Here is a 17,291-nt window from a genome sequence, read left to right on the forward strand (position 1 = left end):
CTCCTACAAGTACCTGGGTGTTACTCTCAACAATAAACTGGACTGGACAACAAACACGGATGCCCTAATCAAAAAGGGACAGAGTCGCCTCTTCCTCCTCAGGAAACTGAGGTCTTTTGGAGTTCAGGGGTCACTCCTAAAGACTTTCTATGACTCTGTGGTGGCATCAGCCATCCACTATGGCATTGTCTGCTGGTCAGGCAGCATCACCACCCGGGACAGAAAAAGACTGGAGCGCTTTGTCAAGCGGGCCAGTTCTGTCGTGGGCTGCTCGCTGGACTCTCTTGAGGAGGTGGGCAACAGACGGACGCTAGCTAAACTAAAAGCTATGACGGACAGCCCCTCCCACCCCCTCCTGCCCATTCTGACAGCTCTGGGTAGCTCCTTTAGCCAGAGACTATTACACCCGCGCTGCAAGAAGGAGAGGTACCGCCGCTCGTTCCTATCGACTGCTGTCAGGCTTCACAATTCCCAATGATCACATGTGAAAAAAAAAAACAAAAAACAAAAAAAAAAAAACTGGACACTTGTAAATATGGGTTGTTGCAATATATCTAAATGCATCTCTTGATTCTGCACTATGTACAGTCTTGTTTATAGAACGGTTTTTGCACATCTACATTTGCACAGTATACAGTTGACATTTTTATTTTGTTATGCTTAGAATATCTTGTTTTCTATCCTTTCACTCCCACCCCAACCCCATCCCTCTTCAATTGCTGCTGTGGACTGCAAATTTCCCCATTGCGGGACGAATAAAGGTATTCTGATTCTGATTCTGATTCTGAGGGAATAGACCCCACTGGGGCTGTCATGGGCTAGCTACCCATGGCGGCAGTCACCAACGCTGGTTCAGTTTGTTGGAGCCACCCGCTAAATGCTACAGAAAGGATACAGAGAAAGATACCCCTAGAGCCTGCGAGAGCGTGGGCGCAAGATGGCTCAACGACTGACAACACAGCTACCGACCCAGGAACGAACATGACTACAAGCAAGAACAAGGCACATGAGACAACTGCAGCAGGACACTCACTCAAGGTGTGTGTCTGTGGCTGGGCAAAAGTAACATCAGCTATCGGGTTAAAGATCCACCAAGGGAAAAGACAGTGCTTGGGAAAGCAGAGAAAAGGGCTTCGCATTGACCAATATTTCTTACGAAGTCAGACGTCAAATAAGTCGAGTGAAGCACAGTGACGGGACGAAAACCAAAGTTCGCAGAGCGTCAACACCCCTGTCAATGAGGATCGTAATGCACTTACAGAACGAAAGGTGGAAGAGCCCACCCAACCACAGAGACCTCCCAAGGAGCACAAGATCAAAGGGCACAGACTAAGTGTGAAGTGGCCAAAAGCTATTGAAAAAATAGAGTGGGAAACCGTCAATAATGATCTGACCAAAATCTTGGAGCAACAAGTGGGCACAGCAGGGAAAAAGCCGAAATATTGGTGACATCATCTATCACTATGGGGAGGAGCACTTTGGAGTGTACATCCGGAAAACCGCCAATGCAAGACCACCACCAACCAAATCCAGGAGGCAGCAAGAGATAGACAGACTGGTCAGAGAAAGAAGGGACCTGCGAAAACAGTGGAAGAAGGCCACTGATGCAGAGAAAGAAGGTCTCATGCTGCTCCAGGGGGACATCAAATGCTAGTTGGCAACCTTACGAAGGGCAGAACACTTGAGGAAACTTCGTAAGAACAAGGAACACACACGGTTCTATAAAAACCCCTTCAAGTTCGTCAAATACCTCTTCGCTAAGGACAAAAGCGGAATCCTGAAAACCTCAAAGCAGGAACTTGAAAAGCATCTGGAAAAGGTCCACCAGGACACAAAAAGGCATGGAAAACTACTTATCTCACATGACATCTCCCCTATTGAACCACCAGAATTCAACCTCGAGACTGGCCCTCCAAAATGGAAGGAAGTGGACAACACAGTACGGCATGCAAGATCAGCATCAGCCCCGGGGCCAAATGGAGTTCCATACAAGCTCCACAAGAATGCACCAGATGTTCTGCGCTATCTTTGGAGACTCATGAGGATTGTGTGGCAGAAAGGGATAATACCAAAGGCATGGCGAAGGGCCGCAGGTGACAGGGAACTTCGGAGAATACACCGGCACAGACCAAACGGTAAGGGTGGCTTTTATAGCCGGAAGGCACAATTAAGGAAATGAGGAACAGGTGAGTGATTCCGGAGAGCAGGGAGGGGAGGGACCCGCTCCAGGAGCAGAGGAGAATGAGACAGGAGGAGAGGAGCACGCTCCTTGCGCAGAGGAGGATGTGACACCTTGGCTTTCCATCTTCGCTGTTGCGCATCCACTGCGAGTTCTGTGTAGCGCAACTTCTTGCACTCATAGGCCTCTTCAACTGAGTTTTCCCACGGGACTGTGAGTTCTTTGATATAAACAGCCTTGAGTGAAGGGAACCAGCGCACCAAGTCTGGTCTTAGGGTGGTGGTCGCAATCTAATTCCCAAGGAGAAGGATGCGGCAGACATTAGTCAATTCCGGCCAATTAGCCTTCTCAACGTTGAGGGGAAAATCTTTTTTAGTGTGTTAGCACTGAGACTTTCCACCTACCTGGAGAAGAACAAGTACGTCGATACATCTGTACAGAAGGCTGGCATCCCTGGGTTCTCTGGTTGCTTGGAGCACACTAGTATGATCTGGCACCAAATCCAAGCGGCAAAGAAAGACAAAAGAGATCTTCATGTCATCTTCCTCGACCTGGCCAATGCCTTTGGCTCAGTTCCCCATAACCTTCTCTGGGAATCCTTCAACTTCTTCCAAGTTCAATTATCCATTACTACCTTGGTAAAAGCCTACTTCGAAGACCTGCAACTCTGCTCGACAACACCTGACTTCACAACATCACGGCATCGTGTAGAAGTCGGCATCATGGCAGGTTGTACGATTTCACCCCTGGCCTTCACAATGGCCATGAAGGTCAACATCGGGGCCTCAAGGTGGGTGGTGGGGCGGGGGTGAGTGAACCAGGAATGGGATCCACCTCCCACCTATCCGGGCATACATGGATGAAATGACCACCCTGACCACCACTGCAGCTTGCACCAGGCGGCTACTTGATACACTGCAGGAATACATCAAATGGGCCCGGATGAAAATCAAGCCGAACAAGTCACACAGCATCTCAATAGTCAAGGGAGAACTAAAAAATGTGAAGTTCTGCTTTGGTGATGACCCAATACCAACACCGGTCAAAAGCCTGGGCAGGTGGTACAATGCAAGTCTAAGAGACAAAGATCAAGTGCAGCAACGAAAGCAGGACATCAGAAAAAGTCTGGAAAACATCAACAAGACTCCACTGCCAGGGAAGCTCAAACTCTGGTGTCTGCAGTTTGTACTTCTCCCTCGGGTATTGTGGCCACTCACAGTCTATGAGGTCCCACTCTCAACGGTGGAGAAGATGGAGCAGCCATCACTAGATATGTGAAAAGATGGCTTGGTATTCCACGCTGTCTGTCCAACATCAGCCTCTATGGCAAAGGAGTCCTTGAGCTTCCAATCATAAGCCTCACCGAAGAGTACAAGTGCTCTAAAGTGAGACTTCAGATGACCCTTACAGACTCCAGAGACCGGAAGATCAGTCAAGCTGCACCCCCCCTATCAACTGGACGGAAATGGACGCCATCCATCGCGGTGCAGCAGGCCACAGCAGCCCTAAGGCACAGCGACATTGTGGCACACGTCCAGCTAGGAAGAGGGGGCTTTGGCCTTACAAACAAACCATCTTGGCGTAAGGCCTCAACATCAGAAAGAAGGAAAATGGTGATGGAAGAGCTGCGCCGCCAAGAGAAAGCTGAAATAACTGCAAAGGCTGTCTCTCTTGCCAAGCAGGGACAATGGATGAGGTGGGAAGGCCTGGAGAAACAAAAGCTCAGCTGGAGGGATCTCTGGGAAATGGAGGCAAGCAACATCAGCTTGATCATCAGAGCTATCAATGATGTGCTCCCATCTCCAAAAAAAAGATCCAAGCTGTGACCTCTGTCCAACTCCAGGAACTCTCAAACACATCTTGACCGGTTGTAAGACCAGCCTCACACAAGACAGCTACAGCTGGAGGCACAACCAATTCCTGAAGAGTTTGGCAGTTGTCCTTGAGAGCAAGAGGAATACCATCAACTCCTTGCCCATGAGAGCCACCACTTCCAGCACAGCACCATTGACTTTTATCCGAGAGGGAGAGAAAAAGTCCAATCATCCTTCTGCAAAACTAGAGGTTGGACAGCTATCCAGGGCCCGGGATTGGAAGATGCGGGTTGACATTGGCCAGCAATTGGTTTTCCCAGCGGAGATTGCGACCACCACCTTAAGACCAGACTTGGTGCGCTGGTTCCCTTCACTCAAGGCTGTTTATATCAAAGAACTCACAGTCCCGTGGGAAAACTCAGTTGAAGAGGCCTATGAGTGCAAGAAGTTGCGCTACACAGAACTCGCAGTGGATGCGCAACAGCGAAGATGGAAAGCCAAGGTGTCACATCCTCCTCTGCGCAAGGAGCGTGCTCCTCTCCTCCTGTCTCATTCTCCTCTGCTCCTGGAGCGGGTCCCTCCCCTCCCTGCTCTCCGGAATCACTCACCTGTTCCTCATTTCCTTAATTGTGCCTTCCGGCTATAAAAGCCACCCTTGCCGTTTGGTCTGTGCCGGTGTATTCTCCGAAGTTCCCTGTCACCCAGCCACGCGCAGGTCTGTTACTCTGTTCTCCTCCATTGCCTTTCTGCATTACTTTATGTGTCTCAGTAAAGACCCTGTTTGAAGTTACTGTGTCCACCGTGCATTTCGGATCCAACCCTTACTGCGTCACGTCATCCTGTCTCCTCTCCTCGAGCGGACGTGACACAAGGTCTATCCCATTGAAGTTGGATGCAGAGGGTTTGTGGCTTCCTCCACCATCAAACTGCTAAAAGACCTGGGCATCCATGGACAGGCTCTGCGGCACACAGTTAGATCACTCTCCAAAGAGTCAGAAAGAAGCAGCCATTGGATTTGGATGAAGAGGAAGGACCCTTGTTGGGCTCATAGGTCAGCAACCTAAGCCCCCCCGCGCCCCCACCAGCTTCTCAACTTCTGATTGGGCATTGGACACAAGCGCGGGTGTGATCAACCTGTTGCTGGCCACCATCGATGAGGGTGTCTAGTGATGAAAGGCCGAAACACCCAATGATTCTTTGGAGCACTACTGATGATGTGTCCCAAATTCACAACCTTCCCATCTCTGAGGCACAGCTCCCACACCACTCTCAACATCAAGGCTAAATCTCATGTGAGAACCATCCATTGGCACAAACGGACAGAATAACATAATGTCCAGTGTTTCATGATTCTTTGAAGAAGTTGTCGGCCACCCGGGCAGAGATGTTTTGTAAGTTGTACGCCTGACATAAAAGTTGCATGCCCCGGGCGTCTGGGCAGACACTATTTCAGACACTGGTATTAAGTCTTTTGCCACTCAGAACTTAACAGAGTTAAATTCAAAAGTATCAAAAGTTCAAAAGTATAAATCTCATGTCATTGTGAAAATGAATTTATCTTTCACCCATTGACTTCTAAACACAAAAATCAACAATTTATTTTACATTTTCTTCTTCCAGAATTTAAAAAGTTACTCATACCCACTGTTGAGAGGAAATTGAGTTTTATTCAGTTTTTTTTTCTTTTTGCCTTCGCAGCAGCAGGTAAGGAGGCCGTGCATCTCCAACAACACACTTGTTTCTTGTTCCCAATAAAACCTAGTAAAGTATTAAAAGACTGCCAAGATCCAAAGTTTGTTGAATGATTGACCTTGCTCACTTGTTTATGCTCAAATGATATTTTTTAGACCTCTTGCCCATGTTAATAGTGGTTCATTTCTCTTGATTCTATTTCTGGTTATCAAGTCATTTTGGATTAGTATAGGTTTCGCGTGTTTGGATTCTTGACATTTCGTTTTGACTACTTTCCATAGAAGTTTGAAAGTGCTTTCTATTCATATCTGGGTTTCCAGGCTTCTTGTTGCTGGTGATTTGTCAGTACTTCGGTTAATCTGTTTTGTGACTCCCCACAATCTGTGGGTAGTGACCAAAGGAACAAGGTCATGGAGACAAGTGACCCAAACGAGTTTGGTCGGCCAGGTGTGTTTCTTTCTCTCAGTACACAAAACTGTACATGCCTGATCTAGTAGCATTGAGAGAAACAACCATTACGGTGGCTCTGGCATCTGACAATGATTCCTCTTAGATCAGTGGTTCTTAAACTGGGTTCGGTTGAACCCTAGGGGTTTGGTGAGTCAGTCTCCGGGATTCGGTGGATTTATTTTTAATGTCGAATGGGTTAAGATAACATATATAATATTGATAGCAGCTTCAAACCGCAAATTCTGTCTGGAGAAAATGAGTCTGAAGTGAAAAACAATGTGTACCATGAGTCCACTGGTGGCCAATTCAGGCAGTGTCATGGACGCTGGGGTGGTGAGGCGGTTTCGTGCACGGGTCAGCTGGAGCATCACCGCATCCATTAGCTACAGCAACAACAGAAAGGTGAGGTTAGCATAATACATGTGTAGTGACAGACTGTTGTTAAGGACAAACCTTGTTAACCTCTGCCCCTGTTTTGAAGTCGTAGTTCTCATCATGGCTGCTTAACAACTGAAGAGCTTGCGTCACATGGTTTCGTGCATCTTGGATCTGAAACAAGGAAAGTTGAAATTGTTTTATTCGTTTTTATGTCTGCATGGTCTTGGGACAGCTTTTTTTATGACCTGCTTTTATCATTTCAACTAGGTCCTTCTGGCACTGGCCCTTATAATTATACCCAGGATGAGAATCGAAACATATGGCGCGGTTACATTATTATTTTTTTTTTTTTTGGTCCGCAACTGTGGAATAGGTTGCCAGAGGACATCAGCGCCACATAGACTGTTGCTGTTTTTAAGAGGAGGCTTAAAAGACAACCAACAACTCCCTCCCGACAAGTTGCGTCCATAATTTGTAAAATCACTATTTGAATCATATTCATAAGTGGATGAGTAACAAGAAAGCATCTTCTCAGAATCGGAACTCTCTAAAGCCATTGTTTTGATTCTGGAGCAAGGCTGTTTGTGGCTGGGCCAATCCTAACATGACGACACGAACAAGGGGGCGGGAATGGACTCCACAATTTCGAGCTCATTTGTGGCAGTTTTGGGAGACTAAGTCATTTTTATTGGTGTTTCTTATTTGACTAAAAATATCAGCCTGCGTGTTTTGGGTATTTTAGATGCTATAAAACGTTTTTCTGATGTCAGTTAGGAAAGAAAAAAATGCTGTCGTTGTCCTTTAAGTCACATAATTTTTAGCTTGCCTTATTTAAATTACTTTTATTTTCCTTCTTTTCCTTTCAAGAGCCAGTGTTACCTCTTGGTGGTTGCTGTCACTCAGCGACCAGCTGTCCTTGAGGGGTTTTTCTCCTTACAGAGACAGACATACTGGTAGGTGTATATTGAGCATGTGTGGAGGGTCCTCTTTTTATGCTGTGAGTTTAGAATATTTTAACTGTACAGCACTTTGACTAGCATTTTTACAGATAAAAAGTGCTGTGAAGGCAATTTGCTATACAAACACATTTTAAACATCATTTTATTTTCTCAGACTTCCGTTTTTGCCATTCAATGACGTCACATCCTGCCGGTCTTTTACAAAAGCTCTCCTAAAACCACTAGGCTCTCTCTCTTCTCCCCTCGCGCCTCTACCATCCGGACAAGCTGCCTGCACCAGCGGTTGCAGGCAGCTCCCTTATGTGTTGTCCCAAAGATTAAAGAATGTTTTTGTTATTTCTTTTGATTCCTGCTTCATTAAGAAATGACCCTAAGAGTGCTTTATAAATAAAGGTTAATTAATACATGCAGTAGGTTTGCTTTGGAAAACAATTAAATGCTGTGGAATCATTTCGCTCGACATTGTGTTTGCATTTGGCAAAATATATTGAAACACAAATAGTAAGATCATAGTTGCGATGAGTATTTAAAGAAAACAAGTTCGGGACTGTGTGGGCCTGACTACCACCGGTGACTCACAAACAATGGCAGCTGCAGAAAGCGGATGTGAGGAGGGCCATGATTATCAAGCTGCCACAGCGCACTGCTGGTCATACCAATGCCAGGTAGAAAAAAAACAACATCTGAAGCATTCTGTTTTGATGGGGGTGAGTGGCAACCTTCTCTATATTTCAGTTCACACATGTTGAGCCCGCAAACAGTCCATATTGCGTTATAACAGTGTCTGAAACTCATGACAAAAAGTTAGCGGACACCAGGCCAGACAACTCAAAAGTTGCCTGCCCGGCCATAAAGTTGCCTGCCCCATTTTTCACAACTTGAAACACAATAAGACGACTAATCGCACATTTATTATACATGAAATAAGGTATATTTTGTGTAGGTTTAAGGATTAGAAAATTAGAAAGTAGAAAATTATGCTTTATGGCAGGGGTGTCATTTTTTGCCGCGGGCCACATTGTAGTTATGGTTTCCTCTCGAGGGCCGTTATGAATTTGGGGAACCCATAAGAATGTTTAAATCCCTTCAAATATTACATATAGAGCACACAGCAAATTAATGAATAACTCGTTTTCAAATCTGAAGTCAAGAATAATGACTTTTATTGTGGGTGACATCCAAAAATATGAAATTTTGGCTCAGATTTTGGCAATCATCATGAAATTTAACAAGATTGATTTGCTTTTGCGGGCCAAAAAAATGATGTGGCGGGCCGGATTTGGCCCGCGGGCCTTGACTTTGACACCTGTGCTTTATGGGGACCTGGGAATTGATTATTCTCATTTTAATGGTTTCCTATGGGAAACTAATGTTTGGGATACACACTTTTCGCCTTAAACACTCTGGCTGGGAACCAATTAAGTTCGTAAGCCAAGGTATCACTGTACTGTAATCACAAAACAAAATAGAGGGCAAAACATGGGTAAACTTTGGTTAGCAGGTATTGTGATTAATGAAAGGTATGTCTTGATAAATTCAATCTGGAAAATATTGTATTTTGGTAGCTCAATATTGGGCGGCCAGGTGGGAGACTGGGGAGTACGTTGGCCTCACAGTGAAAAGGTGCAGGGGTTCAATTTTCATAGCTCCGGCCTTCCTGTGTGGAGTTTGTCTGTTCTCCCTGTGCCTGTGTCAGATTCCTCCGGGTACTCCACCTTTATCCCCATTCAAACACATGTAAGGGAGGCTGTTTCAACACTTTACTGTGATTGGCTGGCAACCAGTTCACGAAGTCCTGTGCCTATTGCTCAAAGACAGCTGGGATAGGCCGGTGAGGATAAGAGATTGCGAAAATGGATGGATCAGTGAGTGCGTGGATGGAGGGATAGTTCAATTCCAAAAATCGATGAGAAGGTTTCTTCAGCCGTCATCTGTACTTTTTTGAAGGTGTTGGACGTTTCGCTTCTTATCCAAGATGCTTTTTCAGCAAACTAAAGTCTTACTGGTATTATCCGCCCTATATATATATCCCTAATGTCCAGACATGGCTGCGCCGGACACAGCTATGATAGGTCTCTACTCTCAGGTTGGGGGGAGCAGAGGACCACTCCCTACGGCCCCACTGATTGTTCCTACATTCCTGACTAACGACTGGCCTGTCTGCCCCACTCCCTCCGGTATCACCTCATCAGCATTACTAATGTTGCCTCAGCTGTGTTGCCTAAGCAGGCTATTGTATGAACGATCCAAATTGTACCTCACCCCACCAGACCGGTTTATTGAAGGATTTAGTTGTTTTATGAGAATCGCTTCTTTTACTCCCCTTTCAAACCATCTATGTTCTTTTGCTAAGATTTTAACCTCATTGTCGTCAAATGAGTGGTTGCTAGCTTTTAGGTGCAAATGTACTGCCGATTGAGGCCCACTAGTATTATCCCTGCGATGTTGATAAAGTTTTTTTTTTCAGAATTTGTAGATTTTTTTGTTTGTTGAATTGAATAAACTACATTGATTTGTTTTTCATTTGGCAGCCTATATTTTGGATACACTAATTTTTGCCTTAACATGTTTACCGGTGTGAAATAAGTAGGAATTTTGTGTTGCCAAAGGACTCTTCGTAGTTTTTCAGAAACTCCTGCAATGTGCGGTACTGCTACTCCTCTCCTTTTTGTATCTTGAGAAATTTTGCTTTCATTCCCTATTCTTTCTTTCTGACATTTGTCAAATGACCACTGAGGGTACCCACAGTTTGTGAGTGCTCTCCTGATATGTTTTGACTCCTTTTCTCGACCTTTAGTGCTAGTTGGTATTAGTTTAGCCCTATTCTGGAGGGTTCTGATAACTCCTAGTTTATGTTGTAAAGGGTGGTTAGAGTCAAAAAGTAAGTATTGGTCAGTGTGCGTAGCCTTCCTAAAGACTTCTGTCTTTAGCGCTCTGTCCTCTTTTATAATTACTGTACAATCCAAGAAGGCTAGTTGGTTCTCTTTAATGTCCTCACAAGTCAATTTAATGTTGATGTCTACCGAGTTGTGGTGATCTGTGAAGGATTGAATTTCTTGTTTTTTTAATTATGACAAAAGTATCGTCCACATATCTAAACCAGTTTCTAGGTTTTCTCCCCGGGAAGGATGTGAAGGCCTGTTTCTCCATCTCTTCCATGTACAGATTAGCCACTATGGGTGAAACTGGTGAGCCCATAGCACAACCATGAATTTGTTTATAAAATGTCTCCCGAAATTGAAAATACGTAGTATTAAGGCAGATTTCCAATAATTTGCAGATGTGATCCGCTTTAAGTTTGGTTCTTTCATGCAGAGAAACGTCCGCCAGCAGTCTTGTCCTCACCACTGAGACTGCTGCTGGGGTTGGGACAGATGTAAAGAGAGAAGTCATATCGTATGATGCCAAAGTTTCCTCAGGTTCCAATATGAGGTCTTTGATCCTCTCTACAAACCCTGTGGTGTTCTCTACGTGATATTCTGTTACCAACCAACGGAGCTAAGATAGTTTTTAAATATTTGGCTACATTGTATGTAGAGGAGTCAATGCTACAAACAATGGGTCTGAGGGGGAACCCTTCTTTATGTATTTTTGGCAGGCCATAGATACAAGGCGTGGCCTCTCCCGGGTATAATCTAAAATACATCTGTTTGTCTATGTTTTCCTTTCTCTAACTTTTGGAGACAGTCTATCATTTCTTTCTTGTATCTATTGGAAGGGTCCCTTTTTAGTTGCTCATAATCACTGATTAACCTTTATTATTTATTTTGTCTTCATAATCCAAAGTGTTGAGAAGCACTGTGCAACTGCCCTTGTCTGCTGGCAAAATAGTAATATTTTGGTCTTTTTGTAGAGTATTTAACAGCCTTTCTCTCTTCTAATGTTATGTTGGACGGAGGTAGTTTGGCACTACTGAGAAGGGCTGATATTTTAATGCGTAGATCATCTGCCTCTGCATACGAAAGTTTGTTATTTTTAATAACCGATTCAGTAGCTGTGATGTAATCTATTGTAGGTATTGTTTTAGGAGTTACTGAGAAATTTAAACCTTTGGTTAGTACAGCCTTTTCTGTCTCAGAGAGATCTCTGTCTGACAAATTTTTGATCCAATTCCCCCTTGAAATCTGCTCATTCCTAATTTTTCGCGTGTTTACCAGTAGCTGAGATTGTTTCAGTAAAAGTAATTTTTGAAATTTACCTTTTTGTCTCTCTTTGGTTTTGCTGTGGTGCCTCATGTATCCGGATTTAGTAAATTCACACACTTCCTGATAGATTTTGTGGGTATGTTTAGTTTGTAATCGCTGATAATAAGTTTCTACTTCTGAATGTTTGTTTTTTTATCTCTATGTTAAGTCTCCTAATTCACTAATTTAGTATTTTCCTAGTATAATTTTGTTGCATTTTATCGGCTAAGTATCCGGGTTCCAGGGGTGCTTGCTTCAAGCATTTAGGAATTAACGGGCTCTGTCTACATCTAAGATTGAATCTGAGGTGGTTCTTTAAGTCAGCTAATTTAAAAGTGGCCTTTTCTAAGTTACATACCAGCAGAAGGATGTTTCTCTCAAAGTTGGCAGCAATACGTCTATGTAAACTCTCTTCAATTCCAAAAGTGAAACTAAATGATATTTCACAGATTACAACACTGCATAATGAAGCAATTTTGATTATTTTAACTTCCTGTTCACAAAAACCCCAAATTTTACTTCTTCGAGCAAATTTTTTTTGTGGTGAGAAAGCAAAACTGTAGTAATAATAATATTAACAATTACATAAATAATTGAGCTCCATGTGACACACACACACAACATTTTGTCGAGAGACAAACATCGAATTGAAGTGACTTGAACCACGTACAGGTAACATCCGACTTTACGACCGAAATATAAAATGATTAAAATGACACTAAACGTTATAAGATTTATAAATGAACTGTCAACATTTTGGTATATAATAGTATTCAATAGAAAATGTTGCTTAAAAACAACAGATTGACATCGTACACTATCCTGTCGTTTAGGAGATGCCAGTGTGTCGTCATTTCTTATGATCACGTGATCCTCGCATCAGTCATTTTGAATGCTTTTCGATTACGACCGTTTGACTTACGACCGTTTTGTCGGAACGGAACCCGGTCGTAACTCTGATCGCTGGACAGCTCTGGGGCCATTGTGCTTTTTTGCGCCTGTAATGGGCAGCATCTTCACAGCCCCGCTTTGTTCAGTGGAAAGGTCAGTGCTGTTGGACAGTCTGCGGTTGGATGGATGCATGGCTTGAGGAGCCGGCGATAAGAAGGAAGCAGCGTCAGCGCAGAGCGCCGATGCGTGTGTGGAACTGTCGCGCTTGGAATTTTAGCGGATTTATGTGGGACAGGAGATGTGAGACAATGTCTTTTCGTCAATGGATGCTACAGCTTCGTGTTTGCTTTCAACATTTAGCTTGTAGTAGACGTACAAATTCCACCATGACGTCCCTGATCCACTGCTGACATGGATGCTTTGATCCTCTCCTCTTTCAACTAGAACTGCTTCATGTCATCACAAAGAGGGTACAGCAAGTCCTGAAGAATGAATGACTCTGTGTCTTTGTGTTGTCATATTTGTTATTTTTTCAAATTTTTTTCCCCAAGATGGCGGTGCGTGAACACGCAGCGGCTCCCCTCTCCCGGCAAATTGCCGTTTTCATGTTTATGTTTGTTAAAGTAATTATAAGTGCCTTGCATGCTGGGTCCGAGAGGACAGTAATTTCATCTGTGCTGTATGTCATGCATATTAGCATATTTGACAATAAAGCTGACTTTGACTTTGACTTTGATGTTACCTGTAGTTGACTCGAGCCACATGTACCTGCTGTAATTTCCATTGCTTGTCTTCCCTGAACTGGAAGTGTTGTATTTGACTGCCCTTTGCCACCTTCAGATTGATATCCTGTTGAAAGTAAAAAAAAACAAATACAGGAATCGTTGGGCTGGAACAAATCAGGACCTTATTCTTATCGAAGGAAAGCACAAAACACAGATCAGCTCAACCTCACCGCCTGACTCAGAGCCTCTCCCTGAAGCGTCAGCACTCCTTTCACCAAATCCATGCTGTAAAACATTTTTATGTATTTTTTTATGTTCAACATGCAACATGTGATAACTGTGTTCATTTTGGAAGTCATGACCTCCACAGATAGGTCAAGTACAACCCATCACACATACAGGAAACAATGACTCATTGAGAAAATAGTAGCCAGTGGCATTACGTTGAGCTGCCCAGGATGAAGTTTTCCTGTTTGAGCTGACTCTCCAGGCCAGGCGTTGGCATGGTGAAACGTCTTGAAGCCTCCTGTAAAAGAGCAAAACATAATGCAGACACCAGGAGAGAACCAGGGGTTGCGATCAATGCTCTCAAAAGGATATCAATATTAATTGAGGAGGACTTTTGACCTGTGCAAAGCATGGGCCCATCCTTAGATGATTAGATGGTTGACTTTTGACTTGCAAACCTCACCGGGACACGGTGGAACTAATAATGAGAGGCTCGAGCAAAAAAGAACTGAACATCTATGACTTCCTCAGTTTACAAAGAGTTAAAAAAACATATTGATGATTATATTCACTCTAAAAACTCATGAATTAGTGTTTAGGTTTTAACAGCTCATGTCTCAGACGATCCATTCTTCTGTGAAAAGCACAAACAATAATTAATTGGGATTCAATTTTTGTTTTGGTTCATGAAATGATTTTAATTCTTTTTTTTTAACATTTTGTTTTGTACAACAGAACTCAAATACTACAGAGTGTCACATCTCGTTGCCATCCGGGGCGCGCCCCGCCCCTCCTGTCACCTCCTCCGCCAATCTTGGGAGACGGCCCCTCCAATCATCATTCACCTGGGTTCCCACAGCTGATTGTCATTCACTGATGGTGCCTTCTGACTATATCTGTCTCGCGCTCACTACCGTCTCCGTCGGAGTATTTTTGGTCATTGCTGTTTCCACTTCCGTGTTGCCAGGTCTGCTGTCATTCAGTTATCTTCCTCCACTCTTCCCTGTTTTGTTATTATTTGATGCATGTTCCAGTAAAGACTCTTGATCCATCCAAGCCTGTCACGCCGTGTATTTCGGGTCCTTCCCTATCACCAAGATTCCGTCGCTCGAGGTCTGCCTCCTAGCACTCGAGCGTTCGTCACACAATACTCCGACCACCCATGGACCCCGCCGGCGATGACAGGTATTTTACCGCCCTTGTGCAAGAGGCGGAGCGTTCGAGCCAGCTGGCCCAGGCGATTGAGGAAATGCGCTACGCCACTACCTCGCTGGCTCAACGCCTCAAGGAGATGGAAACATGCATCGCCACCCTCTCTGTTCCTTCCCCCCCGCCCGTGGGCAGGCGCACTCCCCCGCTACCCCAACCCTGACGCTACGCAGGCGAAACCGAGCGCTGCGCTCAATTCCTTATGCAGTGTGCGCTCGTGTTTGAACAACATCCTGACGCCTACGTTAGCGATGAGGCTAAGGTAGCCTTCATCACCAGCCTGCTCGCGGGTGAAGCCGAATCATGGGTGCTGGCGGTACGAGAGTCCCGACCGGAGCTGTGCGCCTCGTATCCGGACTTCGTAGCCGAGATACGCCGGGTGTTTCACCATCCAGTGACGGAGGTCGAGGCGGAAGGGAGAATCCTCGACTGCGTCCAAGGGGCCCGTTCGGCCGCAGAATACTCCGTCGCTTTCCGGATCCAGGCCGCTGGCAGCGGCTACGGCGACCGAGCGTTGAGGGGGGTGTTTCGTCGCGGCTTGAATTCCGACCTAAAGGATGAGTTGGCTACCCGCGACGCCGGCACCACCTTCGACGACCTCGTCGGGATTGTCATCGGCTTGGATCATCGTCTTCGAGAGCGGCGTAAGGAGCTGAGCGACCGACGGCCCGAGGTACCCCGAAGCCGACCTCGGTCGACCACACCCGGCAGCGACTGCGCGCAGCCCCAGGAGGAACTCCTGGAACCTATGGTGATAGGGGGGGGAGACGACCGCGCCAACCCGAGGGCTCGTCGCACCCGAGGCCCCCAGCCTAGGACCCACGGCCAATGTAAGCCCCCGCCGAAACGGAATACGTTGGGGGCTAAGTCCACTACACGAGTCACACGGTTGGAGCTGGAGAGTGAACTATTTGGCCCCTCCAGCTCCCAAAGAGTGCGGGCACTAGTGGACTCGGGGGCCGACGGGTGCATCATCGACCCCCACCTGGCCGACCTGCTGGGCTGCCAACTTATAGATCTCCTTCCCCCTAAGGAGATCGTCGACCTGGATGGCCGATTATTAGCCCGGGTCACCCACCTCACGGTCCCACTTAAGCTCCGAGTGGCAGGCAACCATGTGGAGCACCGCCAATTTCTTGTTATGCCCTCCCGGAACGCGCCATTGGTCTTGGGGCTCCCCTGGCTCAAGGCCCATGACCCATCCATTTCTTGGGAGGGCCCCACCATTCAGGGCTGGAGCCCCTACTGCTACGCTAACTGCCTACGGTCGGCTACGGCAGGGCGTAACCCCTCCCGCGGTGGCCCGCCCGAGGCCATCTGCCTCAAAGGCGTGCCACATTGCTACCACGACCTGCGGGAGGTGTTCAGCAAAGACAACGCCCAATCCCTGCCGCCCCACCGACCGTATGACTGTGCTATAGACTTGCAGCCAGGGGCTCCATTACCGGACTCCAGACTTTACCACATTTCACAACCGGAACGGGAAGCCCTGAGCACTTACATAGACTCCTCTCTAGCGGCAGGACTCATTCGCGCGTCGCGTTCCCCGCTGGGCGCAGGGTTTTTCTTTATCGACAAGAAGGACGGATCCCTGTGCCCATGCGTTGACTACCGGGGCCTGAACGACATCACCATCCGCAACAAATACCCTCTCCCCCTCATGGATTCGGCCTTTGCGCCCCTTCAGTCCACCACCATTTTTTCTAAATTAGATCTTCGCAGCGCCTACCATTTGGTCCGAATCCGTGAGGGGGATGAATGGAAAACAGCCTTCAAGACGCCGTTAGGGCACTTTGAATACCTGGTGATGCCGTTCGGGCTCACGAACGCGCCTGCCGTATTCCAGAATTTGATAAATGATGTGCTCAGGGACTTCCTCAATGTTTTTGTTTTTGTTTACCTTGATGACATTCTTATTTTTTCTCGCTCTGCAGAAGAACACCGGCAACACGTCCGACGGGTCCTGGCGCGGCTCCTGCAAAACCGGCTCTATGTGAAGGCAGAGAAGTGTGACTTCCATGTCCGCTCTCTGTCGTTCCTGGGGTTTGTTGTGGAGCAGGGGCAGCTCAGGGCCGACCCCGCCAAAACCAAGGCGGTGGTGGAATGGCCGATCCCAAAGACGCGCAAGCAGCTTCAGCGGTTTTTGGGGTTTGCCAACTTCTACCGCCGCTTCATTCGCGGGTATAGTCAGAAGGCACTCCCCCTCACTAACCTCACGTCCACCAAGCTCCCTTTCAGGTGGACTCCCGATGCTGAGGGGGCTTTCAACCGCCTCCGTCGTGCCTTCACCAACCCCCCTGTTCTGCGTCATCCCGACCCGGAGCTCCCGTTCACGGTCGAGGTTGACGCATCCGAGTCCGGAGTAGGGGCCGTCCTTTCCCAGCGCTCTCCCACCGACCAGAAGCTACGCCCATGCGCCTTCTTCTCCCGCCGGCTCAGCCCCGCCGAAGCCAATTACGAGGTCGGCAATCGGGAACTGCTGGCGGTCGTCCTGGCCCTGCAGGAATGGAGACACTGGCTTGAGGGAGCTAAACACCCCTTCACCGTCTACACGGATCACAAGAACCTGGCGGCCATCCGGT

At 46.5% G+C, this 17,291-nt stretch overlaps 1 protein-coding gene across 2 annotated transcripts in view; it reads right to left on the reverse strand.

Moving 5' to 3' along the window:
* Positions 1 to 17,291, reverse strand: part of rogdi (rogdi atypical leucine zipper) — a 51,832-nt gene that overhangs the window by 24,307 nt on the left and 10,234 nt on the right. For both annotated transcript variants that reach the window (XM_089018874.1, XM_089018875.1), the window contains exons 3-7: positions 13,716 to 13,798; positions 13,503 to 13,557; positions 13,316 to 13,396; positions 6,589 to 6,684; positions 6,420 to 6,518 (exon numbers count right to left, since the gene is read on the reverse strand). In XM_089018874.1, coding sequence (XP_088875000.1) covers positions 6,420 to 6,518; positions 6,589 to 6,684; positions 13,316 to 13,396; positions 13,503 to 13,557; positions 13,716 to 13,798 — 414 coding nt within the window. The remainder of the gene's footprint in view (positions 1 to 6,419; positions 6,519 to 6,588; positions 6,685 to 13,315; positions 13,397 to 13,502; positions 13,558 to 13,715; positions 13,799 to 17,291) is intronic.

Source organism: Hippocampus bargibanti, linkage group LG17 (assembly GCF_051943395.1).
Source record: "Hippocampus bargibanti isolate YZ-2025 linkage group LG17, ASM5194339v1, whole genome shotgun sequence".
Classification (NCBI taxonomy): Eukaryota; Metazoa; Chordata; class Actinopteri; order Syngnathiformes; family Syngnathidae; genus Hippocampus; species Hippocampus bargibanti.